Consider the following 15,232-nt stretch of genomic DNA (forward strand, 5'->3'; position numbering starts at 1 on the left):
TGTTTGGTCCTGACTTGGCTGGGAGAGGTGAAAGCCAGGGGAGAAGCTACAGGTGAGCTACTTAAGATGTGAGCAGACAGCCCTGTCTTGCGGGTCCCAGGTCTCACCTTGTCTGTGATGCAGATTGCCCAGTTCCTGCACAGGAGCAAAGGACAAAGGCCTGGAGATCCTGCAGTCCCCAGTCCTCAGGCTCCTCTCACCCCTTCCCATAGGACCCCACCCTCAGCAGAAGTTGGTCAAGGCTGTGAGCAAACACCTTTATTCTCACCCTGCTTTATTCTGACCCCAACTCTCCAGATGAAAGAGGTTGATGGGACTCAGGTAGCCGCCTGGCTTGGTGCCAGACACGTGGTGCTTCCGGCTGTGGCTGCAAATAGCTCACCGGAGGTCACTTGGTGTGCACTTCAAAATCCACATCCGAGTCGGCAAGGGAAGGGAGCCGAACTCCGGCAACGGTGTGGAAGCCCGGGACCTGCTGCTGCTCTTGGACCTGTTCTCTGAGGCGGCGGATTTCCAGGCGCTGCATCTCAATGATTCTCCCGGTTTCCTCCTGTTCACTCAGTCTCATAGTAGGGCTGATGCTGGCCATGTCCTTGGTGAGAGCTGTGAGGGACAAAGCAGGGTCACTGTGGCCCAAGAACTACACTACTGTAGTCTCTACCCCCTCCAAACACCAGCAGAGCATCCACACGGGGAGACACAGACTGCGCCCACGCAGCAAGTCTGACCTGCCCATGCCCATGTGCCTCACCGAGGTCAAGTGCAACTCCCCTGGGGACAACGCTGGAATCCGAGCGTCAGGTAAAGATGGTGCTTCTGGATACAGACTCCTCTCCTCCCTTTGTGTGGCACCTGCTAATGCTTCCTGCACCTTGGATCTCGCCATCGTCCCGGTCATGGGGTTTGCCACCACCCTGGGCTTATGACTTAGAGAGACTATGGCTTATCTCAGGCCTGGGCCTCAAAGGGCTGGAGTCCCAGCAGTAATCTTGGCCTCCATGCCATGTCACCTTTCTTCACCACCCAGGGTCCCCTCTGCTGTCCATCTTCCACGCCAGGGCACCTGTCCCTAACCACAGAGTCTTTCGCTGTACTAACAGCATTTCCATCCTGTGCAAAGTGCGTCTTCCTGTAATTCCCTTCTACCCACGAGATGGGCTCCTAAATTCACATTCTTCTCTGGCCACTTAGACCCACTTTTCCCCCTCCGTTTTCTTGACACCTCCACCCCCAGTTTTCTAACTGATTTATTCTTCTATTTCCTCTATCCTGCCCAGCCCACACCAGAGACAGCCCAGCCTTCAGGATCTCCCCATCTGTGTCTGGCTCACCATGTGCTACTGAGAAAAGTAACACACAAGGTTCAGTGCTTTGGCTCCAGCTGACTGTATGGCCTGCAAACTGCCATTCCCCACAGCAGCACAGCTGAACTCTGACCTCCATTCCCTCTTCATCAGTCTTGTTAACAATTGGTACTGCCTGTCACCTCTTCCTACCGCCAGCCCTTTCCTGTAGCTCTAAGGGGAAAACTAGAAAAGAATAGACATTGGAGGCTAAGGGAGAGACAGTTTCCTCAGGGGAACAGTCAGCAGTGGCCAGTGGTCAGCCTTGTCTCAGCCTCTGATGGCTGTGACGGGGCCAGCATTTAAAGAGTAATTGGTTTATCTTGCTTTTCCTAGGTCCAGTCCCTTTCCTTCTAGACTTCCTTTTCTGCAGTCTCAAGGCTTCAGATCCCTTAGTGTTTTTTCTCCCTAGGTATCAACCCTTTGTCTTCCTGACAGGAGTTGTTTCTGATAACTACTGTCCTCAGGGGCATGACCTTTGCTCAGCTCCTGTCTCCAGGTTCCTCCCAGCAGCCTTCAGAGGCAGCCCCTTAACCAGTCACCATCTGGTTTCCTGGGGATGCAGGTGCCAGTGAAGCCACTGTCCTGGAGGCATTTGGTTTCTGCTTGAGGGATTCAGCACTGAGATGAGATTCTCTTCTGGCCACCACAGGACAACTGGCCACCACAGGATGAGCACGCCATTTCCACAGTGACTCTCTATGTGTTCTAAGGATCTTGCTCCAAAATGTAATTTTAAGGCCCTCTAGGATATCCAATCACTGAGTGAAGTCACTGGACCTCAGAGGTGGGTAGTGGCAGGCTCTCCCCAGAGGCAAGGAAGGGCCACCAGACCATAGCTACGGCTGGCAGCTGCTTTGGAGCAGTCACCTTCTGAAACATGCCTGGCGTGGGTCATATTGCCCCAGGAATGTTCCTGGGGGTACAACATGTGGAAGATGGCCCAGGGGACACCATGTGAGGCTTCTGTCACGTCTCCTGGTCTGTCTCCCATTCTGGCTTGTGAGTGTCTCCAGGGCCTGGGTTGTGCTTTTCCCGTTTCTTCCCATCACCCTCACTGGTCTCTTTCCATTCTTTCTGACGGCAAACTGCCTGGTGGCCATACTGTGTGTGGCTCAGTCTTACAGGGCCCCCTTCTTTGGTGTATAAACCTCTGCCTCTTCCATGGCTGTTGAGAAGTCAGCTCTTGCGGTGAGGCTCCTTCTACCCTCGCCCCTGTCCTCACATCCCCAGCCTCAGACCAGGCCAGTGTCCCTCTCTGCTGCTCACAGGTTTCCTTCCATAGATAGATTTATTGAAACAATTAACTTATTATTGTCACCACGAGGGTTTTCTCAGTGTTGTGGATTGAACCTAGGGGCCACATACATATGGTAGAGATTCACCCCGAGCTACATTCTCAGCCCCAAATCTGACTTCAAAGGATGGAAGATAAGAAAGTGGTCAGGGATACAGCTGGGTTTACTCCCTCCTCCTTTCTGGGCTATGGATCATGTTTATTATCTTTCTTTCAAATTTGATCTATTTTCCCTTTATTGGTTTGAAAGGTTTTCTCTTTCTTTCTCCCCCACCCTCCTTTCTATCATCCCTCTAGTTTCTAAAAAGTTTAATATGCTTATATAACATAAAGACTGCGGAGTAGAGATGGCTGAGTTAGAATCTCCAGAACACGCATGAAGCATAATATGGTAGTGTGTGTGTGTGTGTGTGTGTGTGTAAACTCAGAAGTACAAGGAGATGAGACTAGAGACAGGAGAGTCCCTGAGAGCTCGGGGTGTGCTAGCCTGGCACACATAGTGTGTGTGTGTGTGTGTGTGTGTGTAAGACAAGTCGTCCTGTCTCACACAAAGGGTGAGAACTGATAGCCAAGTTGTCCTCTTGCCCTGCCGTCTACATGCGCTCTATGGTGCACGCTTGCCTGACACACAACGTGGTTCTCCTTCTGTGAAACAATGAGAGACAAAGGACGGTTCCGTTCCAGACCCTCTGGCTTCAGAGCTTCTGCCCAGTATTTCAGTTCAGAGTCTCTGTCTGGATCCACAGCTCAGCTACTGTGGTCCCTGTGTTAGGATCATCACTGGTGCCGGAGGTCTACGTTCTGCCTTCGTTTCCCTGGTGATACATAACTAGAGGAAGGCCGCCATGCTTCCGCACTCTGAAAGGATGGTGTCACCATTGCTGGCTCTCACTGCTGCCGCCGAGAAGTCACATGTCACCTGGTACTGTTACTCTTGTGTCTCAGCCCTTGCTCTTCTCCCAGCGGCACTTGTCTTGGGTGTTCTGTGGCTTTGACATGGGTTTGCTGCTAATCATCCTTTTGGGAACCGTTAGGATTCCTGGAGCTGATGGCCCCCATCTTTCATTGACTCTGAAAAACTCGGTTACTCCTTGTGGTAACACCCATCTTCTGAGAACTCCACTTAGACAGCTGCCGACTTACTCCATTTCATCCTGGCTTCAGTGTATCTCATCCCTCTGGGCTGAAACCCGGCCACCATCTTCATTCTTTTAGCTCACATATTCTCCCTTCAAATGGGTGTGTCTATCGTATGACTTGAATTGTTCATTTGTTCATTGAATTTCTAATTATAATAATTATAGTTCTCAAATAACAAATACTAGCTATTTGTGGTTTTAAATATAATTTGCCTGTAAAATTTTAGAAGACCCTTTCTTGTTTTATAAAAAAAAAAAATATCAAAGCTGGGTGATGGTGGCGCATACCTTTAATCCCAGCACTTGGGAGGCAGGATCTCTGAGTTCAAGGCCAGCCTGAACTATAGAACAAGTTCCTGGGCAGGCAGGGCTGTCTGTCAGAGAAACCCTGTCTCGAAAAACCAATAATAAAACAAAATAAAAATATAAATTCTTTTTTTATTTCCTTAAACATATAAGGCATTGGTTTTTTTGTTATATTTTACTCATCTATTTATTTCTTCGTGTGTGCGCACATGTGTCTGTATGTTGAGTGCTGCCCAGCTCCAGTGACTTGATCTGGGGTGGCAAGGACTGAAGAAAAGACAGACAGAGAAAGAAAAGCTAGAATGGGGCGTGGCTGGGCTGTCTGATGGAGAAGCAAGCCACAGCCACCCCGGAAGCTCAGCGTGTTTATTGTACAGTTGAACAGAGAGGTGAATTATTAGCTACAGCTCAACAAGGAGGTAGTCTCTGTAGGAAGCAGTCTTCAGATCGCAAATATTCGGATGGGGCTAGAGAGAGGAAAACTACAGTGGATGGATTTTTTTTTTTTCACATACTGTTGCCATTTCTCAAGGACATCAGCCCTTAACATGGTCCATGACATACCCTTGTCAATAGCACATACTCACTCGGGACTTCGCTTACTCAATGCTTCCTCTGCTCATGTGTGTGTTTCCATGCATGCTACCACACACAATAGAGGTTGGGGTCAATTCTCTGTTTCCACCATTCTGGTTCTGAAGACCCAACTCAGGTCAGTCCTTTGACCATCTTGTGGGTTCACTTTAATAGCCTGACTTTTCATAGCCTGCGCTGGTTTTATCCTATAGTTTGCCGTCTTGAGACTTTAGCATATGTTAGTTTTTTTTTCCTGCGGTCTTCATTTTCAGCTTAGTTCCCTGAGCCTAGAAAGTCAGGGACACTCACCCGCCCGCTTCCCAGCTTTCTTTTTGTGCTCTCTGTTCTCAGAACACATGTAGGCCACCTTTGTTGGCTTTTAATAGCCACCTTTAGTTGTATGTTCTAGTGACAGTGGTTTTAGTAATTGAAAAACAAGCAGGTGTATCTTCCAGGTCTGTTAGTTAATTGTCTTGCAAATTCGAAAATAAGATAAATGTGGTTAAAACTAAATTAGTGGCTAGGGAATGAGGAGCTCTCTTCTTCAAAGGGTTCTTCAACACCTGCCAAGAGGGCAGCTCCCTAAGCAACTTGAAGAATGAGTACTTTGCACTGGCTTGTCTTGGGAAGGGGGAGGGAGCACATTTCAAAATCCAAGGTCAGCCTTAGGCTTTGCACGATTAAGGTCAACAACTGGTATTACTTGTCACCAGTTGTCACAAGTGAATGTTCCTTGAATAAGGTTGTAGTAGATGAAGAATAGGATTGGTTTGCTTTCCAACAGTTCATGGTGTGAGTGTTGGGTCGGGGTACACAAAGGACAGATATTGAAAACGCGAGAGTGGCAGGGATTGATGCTTCCTGGTGTTGGGAAATGTATTCGTGTAAATTCACTAGATTTTGTCCTCAATGTTTTAAATGTCTGGAAATCTCCATATTAACAATAGAAAGAGCTGCCTGTGAGTGGAGGGGAGGGGAAGGGGGGGTCAAGGTGTTCCAGCTAAGGAGTTTTCAGAATGCTTTGTGAATCTGTAGTATTTTCTCCCCACTTCCCTCCCCTGCTCTCCTCTTTAACCCTTTCTCCCACCCCCATCCCCCAGCCTCTTTCTTTCTGTGGTGTACATACGGGTGTGCATGATAAGGCCACAGGAAGGACGCCTCACGTCTTCCTCTAATGGATCTCTACCTAGTCTCCTGAGAAAGCACTCATCAGACCTGGGGATGGTTGTTCTTTAGCTAGGGTGGTAGCCAGCAATCCCCAGGGATCTTCCTGTCTTCCTGCTTGTACTCACCTCTTATTGGAGTTAACCCTTGTGCTTCTGCCCCTTCAAGTGCTGGGATTACAGATGCGTGCCATTAGACACAGTAACGTTTGTGAAGTTTGTGGTCTTCTTTTTCCTTTCTCTCTCTCTTTCTTTCTTTCTTTCTTTTTTCCTTTCTTTCTTTCTTTCTTTCTTTCTTTCTATCTTTCTTTTCTTCCTTCCTTTTTTTTTTTGAGACAGGGTCTTACTATGTAGCCCCCTGGCTGTCCTGGAACTCATCCTTGAACTCACAGAGATTAACTATTAATTGCCTCTGCCTTCTCAGTGCTGGAATTAAAGGTGTGCATCACCACACCAGACGAGGCTTGTAACATTTTAAAGTGTTGCAGTTGTTCACAGGCAGATCTGCGCTTTATGCCCCCAAAGGAAGTGGTCTCAGCTCTCAGAAATCTGCAGCGCACGCTTTAGGTTTTTGGTTTTTTTTTTTTTTTTTTTTTTGGTTTTTCGAGGCAGGGTTTCTCTGTGGTTTTGGAGCCTGTCCTGGAACTAGCTCTTGTAGACCAGGCTGGTCTCGAACTCACAGAGATCCGCCTGCCTCTGCCTCCCAAGTGCTGGGATTAAAGGTGTGCGCCACCACCACCCGGCGCGCACGCTTTAGGACGTATGCTGTGTTCTCATGTCCTAGGCAATCTCATCTTTGTGAGGACAAGGTACCACAATCATGTGTGTAGTTCATCATAGACCTCACATAGTCATGGAGCGCAGGGTTGCTACACAGACTGCAGAAGAGCAGAGAGAGTGCCTGTGGCATCCACAATCCCAAGGCATTTGCTCTGGGATGCTTCAGCTCATCGGGTCTTTATTCCCGAATAGCAACTGTCAGAACACAGTGGTGCGCAGGCGCAGCTCTACTGGCTCACTCTTCATGGAGATGCCTTATATTCTTGGTTTGTACTGATGATCAGGTATGAAGATGACTTAGGTAATGTAGTTTTATTTCCTGGATGTCTGTGGAGACCGGAGGCTTTTAGTCAACATTCCTTTCTTAGAGAGCTGTGTGATACCTTTCTCATGAAGTCTAGCGCCAGGAAAAAGTTTGTTTTTCCAGGAGATAAAGCAAACAAGCTAAACCCCTTCTTTCTACCATACAGGGAGAATTATGTAAATTACCCCACCTTTTTTGAGACAGCATCTCACACTGTAGCCCAGGCTGGCCTTGAGCTCGTGGCAATGCTCCTGTCTCAGTCTCCAAGCGTGAGGATGCACTAGCATATGGTTTCTCTTTTCACCCTGGCCACCAGATGCTCAGAGGCCCTTTAATGTGTCATTGCAGCCATGAACCTATTGAACATGTCTTACGTAATTCCCCTGTCTTTAAATAGTTTCTCATCTTTTTGTCTTCCTTTTAATTGGACAGGTCCCTTACCCACAATTCTAAAATGTAAAAAAAAAAAAAAAAAGATTTAAAAATGGAACAGTGCTTTAAATTCATGAAGCTCGGCTTGAATATTCACATGTCGCTGCAGAATACTAATGTGTTTGATTTCAGGGCACTGCCCCAGACCCCGTGGGGATGTTACATAATATACAGCATGTTCTTTCCAAAACCTGCAAGATTCTGAGTTCTGAATTATAGCTAACCCTGAGGACTTGAGACAGGCGCCTGTGGCCCTGGGAGTGAGAACATGGCTGCAGGCGGGGCCTCACAATCCTCTGGAGAGGCGGTGTGTGCCACAGAGGGGCTCCGAAATGCCATCAGTGGAGCTGATACCGAAAGAAGCCAAAGGGAGCCCTGCTCATGGCCACCATTGGGCCTTGGTCTCAGTGCCCAACTCCCAGTGGCATTACCTGTCTCTGGGGCTTCTTGTGGTCGCGTTTTCTTGGACAGTTTCAGGGCTGATTCAAGGTCATAGATTTGGGAGCGGGTCAACTTCAGCTCCCTGCGGAGATCATTAATCTCCTTGATCAGGGAGACATTTTCCTTTGGAAAAGAAGGAAAGGCAGTGAGTGTGATGGACAAGGGCTTGGTGGGTGCAGAGTGTTCCCTGCTGGGCTTGAGGACCAGGAACCGGGACCTATCGGTGGGTGCAGGGTGTTCCCTGCTGGGCTTGAGGACCAGGAACCGGGACCTATCGGTGGGTGCAGGGTGTGCCCTCCTGGGCTTGAGGACCAGGTGGTGGATGTGGGGTGTGCCCTGCTGGGCTTGAGGACCAGGAATCTGGACCTATCGGTCGGTGCAGGGTGTGCCCTCCTGGGCTTGTGGACCAGGAACCTGGACCTAGGTTATTCTTTGGATCCCGCATGGCAGTGAGTGCCTGTCCTGCTCATTGCCCAGCCTTTCAAGGTACCAGCTAACTCAATTTCTGGGGACTTAGCACCTTTCCTACCCACCCGTGTTCTTTCAAACACCCACAACAATGCTTCCCTAGGTGCTCTGAATACGCTTTAATATGCTTAACACGCTAACCCTTATGGACTCTATACCATCACTCAGTGATGGTTCTGGAAATTGAACCCAGGGTCTTAGGAGAGCTAAGCACGTGCTCCGCCACTGTACTACACCCCAAACCCTCTAACGATGATTTTACAGAGAAATAAACTGAAGCACCGGAGAGGTTATGTAAGTGGCCTGAACTACACAGCAAGTAACAGAGCCGGGGTGTTAACCTCAACGGCACCCTTAAGTACTGTGCTATCCTCACACCCTTATTTGTTGAAACTAATAAAGGATATCTGTTTCCCCCTCCCGCAAGACATGTTTTTTTTTTTTTTTGTCACAGCCTTGGCTCTGCCCTGGAACTCTCTTTGTAGTCCAGGCTAGCCTCAAACTCATAGTGATCCACCTGCCTCTGCCTCCTGAATGCTGGGATGAAAGGCGTGGGCTGCCAATGCCCGACTAGGACATTTATTAAGTCCTTTATGTGCAACAAAAGACTCTTGCCTTCAGCCCCGTGCTCCTGGTGAGCAACACAGAATGGCAAGCAGCTAGTTAGCACCTGCTGTGTCCACTGGAGATTCACTTATTTATGTTTGACCAGGATTCATCTATTTCATAAGTCTGTGCTGGGTACCTGTGCTGGCTAGCTTTATGTCAACTTGACACAGGCAAGAGTCATCGGAAGGGGAACCTCAGTTGAGAAGATGCTTCCATAAGATCTGGCTGTAGGTCATTTTCTTAACTGGTGATTGATATGGGTGGTGCTATCTCTGAGCTGGTGGCTCTAGGTGACTAAGAAAGCAGGTTGAGCGAGCCAGGAAGAGCAAGCCAGTAAGCAGCTCCCACAGCCTGTGCATCAGCTCCTGCCTCCAGATTCCTGCCCTGTTTGAGCTCCTGACTTCCTTTGGGGATGAACAGTGAGTGATGTGGAAGTATAAGCCAAATAAACCCTTTCTTTTCCAACTTGCTTTTTGGTCATGGTGTTTCATCCCAGCAACAACGACCCTCACTAGGACACTACGGGCCACAGGCCAGCTGTTCCTGAAGCAGAAAGTGAGATCTGGTCGCTGCTCTTGACTTTACAGTTTAGTTAGGGTAGGAACACATTTGTGTGGTTCTGGCTTGCTGGTGTGGAAGAGTATGGAACACAGGAAAGACACTTAATCTTGTCTGAATGACAGCTGGGCTCTTAGGGCTGAGGCTTAAAAGAGAAAGGAAGAGGGTAAGGGATGTTCCAGAGAACTGAACAACAGGACAAGGGTACAGACACATGACATGGTTGATATGGTGTGTGTGTGTGTATGTAAGTTTCGTTTTTCATCTTTCCTGCACCTCAAATCTCTGCTCTCCACCTCACACTTAGCGCAAGGGTCCTCGGCTCTCACTGGGGAGGAGTCCCCACACCCATAGATACAGAGTAACTGGCCACGTTGATCTCAGAGCCCATGCTTCAATAATCAGCTTGGATCACACATAGAATCCCATACAAGCCTGCAAATAAATCACCCCTGCATTGTTAAATGGAGCTGCTGGTTCATTGGGTCTGGTGCAGGTCCTGAGAGTCTGTTTCTTTTTTTCTGTGTGTGTGTGTGTGCGCACGCGTGTGCACATGTACATGTTGCTGTATATGTATGTGCATGCCTGTGTGTGTGTGTGCGTGTGTAAGCCAGAGAAGGACATCAGGTGTCCTGCTGAGGCAGTCTCTCACTGGATCTAGAGTTAGGCTAGTGGGCAGCAAACCCCAGGCATCCTCCTGTCTCTTCTCCCCACAGCACTGAGGTTCCAGGCACATGCAGTCACACCAGCTTTGTATACGGGTGCTGGGGATTTGAACTGAGATTGGCTCACTTGTGTAGCAAGGGCTTCATCTACTGAGCCATCTCCCCAGACCAAGTCTCTGCTTTTCTAACTGGCTGTGCCTGTCTGCAGGCCAAGTCCCATGTAGGATGGCGCTGTCTGGCATTGTGCAGGGCTTCAGAGATGGCTCACTGGGGCACCTCTGGATGGGGTTACATCAGGAGTGGCAAGGGTGGGGACAGAGCTGGAGGTATACAAGCCTCCTCTCTGAGTTGTGACAAGTTCTCCAATGCCTTGAGGAAGAGGCCCTTGGAGGAGCAGGGACCTCTAGAGATACCCCAAATCATAAGCTACCCCCGACACTCAGTCTAAGCACAGATCCAGGCCTTTAGCATCTCAGTGTACCACTGCACTTCGTCATTCCTTGGTTTAAAGCTTCCCACTGGAAGTGATGCCCAGTGCTCGCTGCCAGTCTTTGCTCTCCCGGCCAGGCTCCATGCCTGCTTTTCTGAGTTGGCGGGCTTTCTCCATCTAATGCTTTATGTTTGTTTTTTTAACCAACCCTTGTTCTGGCAATGGGTCACCCCTGCTTCCTTTCCAGATGCTGTCTAGTAACTAAACTCCCTGCCAGTCTCCCCTGGATCTTCCCCATGCCAGCTTTATATCATAATATGATGGCTTCAGTACATTTTTTATTGGGCACCAAGACCTAGGACACTGCTTTACATGTGATATGTGCTCAATAAATATTTGTGGGCTGGAGAAGCAGGTGAGGAATGTGGTAGACATGGAGACAGAGGGGAGGGGCTTTTGAGAGCCACAAAGAACTCCCAGGCACACTCGCAGGCCTGGGAGGCCAGGAGGCCCTTACCCTACCCCTCTTAGCTGGCACTGTTTGGTCTCACTTCTGCCTTGTTCTATAAAGGAAGAGCCATACCTGGGACAAAGACTAGGGACTGTGGCTACCCGTTCCCAGTCCTCTCAGATTCCTCTCCTAGGCACTCCCAACCATTTTGTCACTGGGTCCCGTCGGTTTTGTGTCTGGGTGATGTCTCCCAGTGCGATTTGTCTCAACTGTTGGCCGCTTGTTCTACTACTGGGATGACTCCAGGCAGACTCCTCTGTTCTTCCCACCCCAGTCACAACTCATGATTGGGATTTCTGGGTCTTTGTTCCCTTTGGTATGAGTGTCTGTCTTTGACCCCACTGACAGTTTTGAACACTGCCATGATGCCACACTCCCCAGAATATGATTCCATCTTTTCCCCCTTTCATTTTATTTTATGTGTATGGGTCTTTTGCTGGTATATATCTGGCACCACATGTATGCTTGGTGCCTGAGGAAGCCAAAAGAGGACATTGGATTCCCTGAAACTGGAGTTAGATAGCTGTGAGTGACCATGTTGGTGGGTGCTGGAACTGAACCTGCATCCTTTGGAAGAGGAGCAAATGCTCTTAGTCACCGAGCCATCTCTGCAGCCCTGTACAGTGCCATCTTTACAGGAGTGTGGCTGAGGTCAGAAATGAAATGTAGCCCAGCACCATGCACCTGCTTGTTCCATGCTTCATTCGTCCTTATCCCTGCCCCCCAGTGTCACAGTTTCTACCTATGATAGCCACCTACGAACTGGTCATTGTGCTAAATGCGGCCTGTAATATGCAGAGATGTCATGGGAGTCAGAAGCATGAGTCCAAGCCTGTAAGAGGCAGGGGAGGCAGAGGGTGGAGAAGACTCTTCTTAGCCAGAAGCCCAGAGGGAGCAGCAGAATGAAAGGCTCTAAAACTTTGATGATAAAAATATTGCTAAAAATAATAGTAATGGGGCTGGAGAGATGGCTCAGCGGCTAAGAGCACTGACTGCTCTTCAAGAGGTCCTGAGTTCAATTCCCAGCAACCACATGGTGGAACACAACCACCTATAGTGGGATCTGATGCCCTCTTCTGGCATAAAGGCATACTTGCAGATAGAGCACTCATATACACAAAATAAATAAATAAATGAATCAAAAAGAAAGACTAGTAACTGTGAGGTTTGGCTGCATCCCTGCACAGCCTGCATGCATCTCCTTGGTTGCATCTCTCCACAGTCTGCATGCATCACCTTGGCTGCACTCCTGCTCAGTCTGCATGCATCACCTTGGCTGTAGCCCTGCTCAGTCTGCATGTATCACCTTGGCTGCAGCCCTGCTCCGTCTGCATGCACCACCTTGGCTGCAGCCCTGCTCCGTCTGCATGCACCACCTTGGCTGCAGCCCTGCTCAGTCTGCATGCATCACCTTGGCTGCATTTCTGTACAGCCCGCATGTATCACCTTGGCAGCCTCCCTCCACAGCCTGCACACATCACCTCATCTCACCCTTTAGGAGCCCCGGGGAATGCATTCTCAGATTCACTGAGGTATGGAGACATTAAGATAGTGATAATGGGGGTTTGAGTGTCCACAGAACCCTGTTCCCGTGTTTACTGCCATCCACACTCACTCTCTCACCTCCTCTTTATGCCACTCTTGTTCCAGCAGCTCAGACAGAATGATGGCCAAAGACAAGCTGAGTTCTTTAAAAATTTTCTAAGGTAGCCTGTGTTCTGAGAAACCCAAAGATCATAGTGAGGTCAACTGTGTGTGACCTTGCAAATTAAAAAAAAAAGTGAACTCAACGAGCTTGTTAAACCTTCTCTTCCTCCTGGCATCCCGGCCAAGGTGCTCTACAAAATCCCTTCCAGTCTTCCAGATCTTCTCCAGCCCCCTACTGGGCACAGAAAAGATCTGAGAAGTTCCAAGTTTGTTGAATCCCAGAGCAGTCTGTAGACACTAAGGCCTTTATATAGAGACTTTGAAACAATGTAACAAGGGCTGCCTTAGGCCCTTGGAACAGAGTGATGATGCCCTGGCTGAACTTTCTGATATTGATGGCAAGCAGAAAAAGGAAGGGAATGCCCATAGCTCCCCCTACTGGCTGCTCTGAGTTAATGCTTTTAAGGGTAAGCTCTTACCTCAGTGGGGGAGAACCTGACACAGGTGAGAATTGTGATCTTGGAAGGCTCACATCTGATAGTAGGATCATTTGACTGCGCAGATAGGCCAGACTGTTATCTTTCCTGCTCTTCCCACCTTCCTACTGGGCCTGACTTGGCATTTCAACTCCTCATTTCTACTCTGAAATGCCTTTGGCATCACCGCACCCCCCTCTCCGATCTCTTCTTTTTTGACCCCTAGCCTGACAGCCCTCTAAAAGGTCTCCCTGTCACCTGCCTCTTTCTTTACTTGACTGAGTACTCTGCCAACTGAGTCCACCTTTTTGAGACAAAGGCAATCAACCGTATCTGAGAAGCACCCTGACCTGTGTTAGGATGAACCTCGTATCTTTTGGCAAGGGGCAGAGGCCCTTTCCAACACGACCCAAGGCTAAGTGTTGTTCAAGGCTCTCACTGCTTTGGATGCTCTGCAAATCAAGGTCTGTGAATTCCTGAGTCCCCACTCTCAACCCCACTCCTTTCCCCCTTTTTCTCCAGCTGTTGTCTCTGCCTGGAAGGAAGGTCCTTCTCCTAGCTGATCCTCAGTCACCCTCCAGCCCACTGAGGCCAGACCCCAAGGGCCCTCACTCCTATCAGTCTTCAAGGAGCATGCTTCCTCTGAGGGTCCACACCATGGGATAAATGTAATGGTCCATGCTCCCCAGGTTCTCTGAGGGCGGGAACACTTTACATCTATCTTGGAATCCTGCACGGCTGACACATGGCTCATTGTGTAAGAAGACCTTGAAAAATGTGCAGGGGGATGGAGCAAATGTGTGTTCAAGGTGTTTGTATTACATAGCAACACTCTCATTTCCATAGCTGCATGAGCATGCCGGGGACAGTGTGGGGAGGCCCTGGGCTCCTATCTGGATAAACAAATGAGATGGTGGCCCCATTTTCCCCACCTCAGTTGTTTTCCAATGAGTTGCTCAGCCACTGTGCCTGCCCTGGCTTTCCTTAGTCATTCTAGAATAAAGCACAGGGGCCCTGGTAGCCACATAGGAGCTCTACCAGCTCCTAACCTCCATGTACTAAGGCATTCAGGGTTCCTAGCCACAACCTAGTGTGTGTGTGTGTGTGTGTGTGTGTGTGTGTGTGTGAGTTTGAGTGTGTGCATGTGTGTGAGAGAGTTTGTGTGTGTGTATGTGAGAGTTTGTGTGTGTGAGTGTGAGCGTGAGAGAGAATGTGTGTGTGTGTATGTGTGTGTATGTGAGTGTGTGTGTGTGTGTGAGTTTGAGTGTGTGTATGTGTGTGAGAGTTTGTATGTGTGTGTATGTGAGTTTGTGTGTGTGAGTGTGAGCGTGAGAGAGAATGTGTGTGAGTGTGTGTATGTGAGTGTGTATATGTGAGTGTGTGTGTGTGTATGTGTGTATGTGAGTGTGAGTGTGTGTATGTGAGTGTGTGTGTGTCTGGAATCAATTGTGCTCTCCTTACCTACCCCCAGGCCAAAGGCTTCTCTGGTCTATGTATGATGGATGTTTAGACTCATTTATTTTCACTGTAGCTCTTGAATAATATCTTTGCTGGGATAAAGGAAGAGAATTGACATTTTTTGAGCCCTAATTCTGTATCAGGAAGGTGGCTGCAGTTTGTCTTGGCCAAACATCACAGTAGCACTGGGGTTGGCATCTTTTGTCCCATGTTGTAGATAACCAGAGTGGTCTCTGGAGGCCCGCAGCCTCCTCCTGGCCAAAGAGCAGCAAAGCAAGGTTGCCTTGGTCTACTTGGATACTGTGTCCATTACCTCCCACATCCTGGGAGTGAATACAGTTCTTAGCTAGGCTTTGCCTGCACAGACCCTGCAACCCCTGTGACTCTGGCTCAATCTTGTTCAGGATCAAAGGATCAAAGAAGTCTCAGGATCAAAGAAGAAAACTGTTTTTAGCACCCAGGATAGTGGTTCTTTAAAAAGAGCAATCTTTTTAAAAATGTCTTCTGGCCTCAGTGATAGAATGTTGCTTGATATGCATGAAGCCCCGAATTCAATCCCCAGCCCTTGGGGAAAGAAGACCTTCCTAACTTTTGTTTATTTTGTTTGTTTGTTTGTTTTAGACAGAGTT

At 48.7% G+C, this 15,232-nt stretch overlaps 1 protein-coding gene across 1 annotated transcript in view; it reads right to left on the reverse strand.

Annotated features, from left to right (window-relative positions):
• Positions 1–244: 244 nt before the first annotated feature.
• Cfap57 (cilia and flagella associated protein 57) overlaps positions 245–15,232 on the reverse strand; it is a 67,629-nt gene continuing 52,641 nt past the window's right edge. Inside the window, exons 22-23 of the mRNA XM_075945781.1 lie at positions 7,772–7,904; positions 245–603 (exon numbers count right to left, since the gene is read on the reverse strand). Coding sequence (XP_075801896.1) covers positions 389–603; positions 7,772–7,904 — 348 coding nt within the window. The 3' untranslated portion in view covers positions 245–388. The remainder of the gene's footprint in view (positions 604–7,771; positions 7,905–15,232) is intronic.

This window comes from Microtus pennsylvanicus, chromosome 13, assembly GCF_037038515.1.
Source record: "Microtus pennsylvanicus isolate mMicPen1 chromosome 13, mMicPen1.hap1, whole genome shotgun sequence".
Classification (NCBI taxonomy): Eukaryota; Metazoa; Chordata; class Mammalia; order Rodentia; family Cricetidae; genus Microtus; species Microtus pennsylvanicus.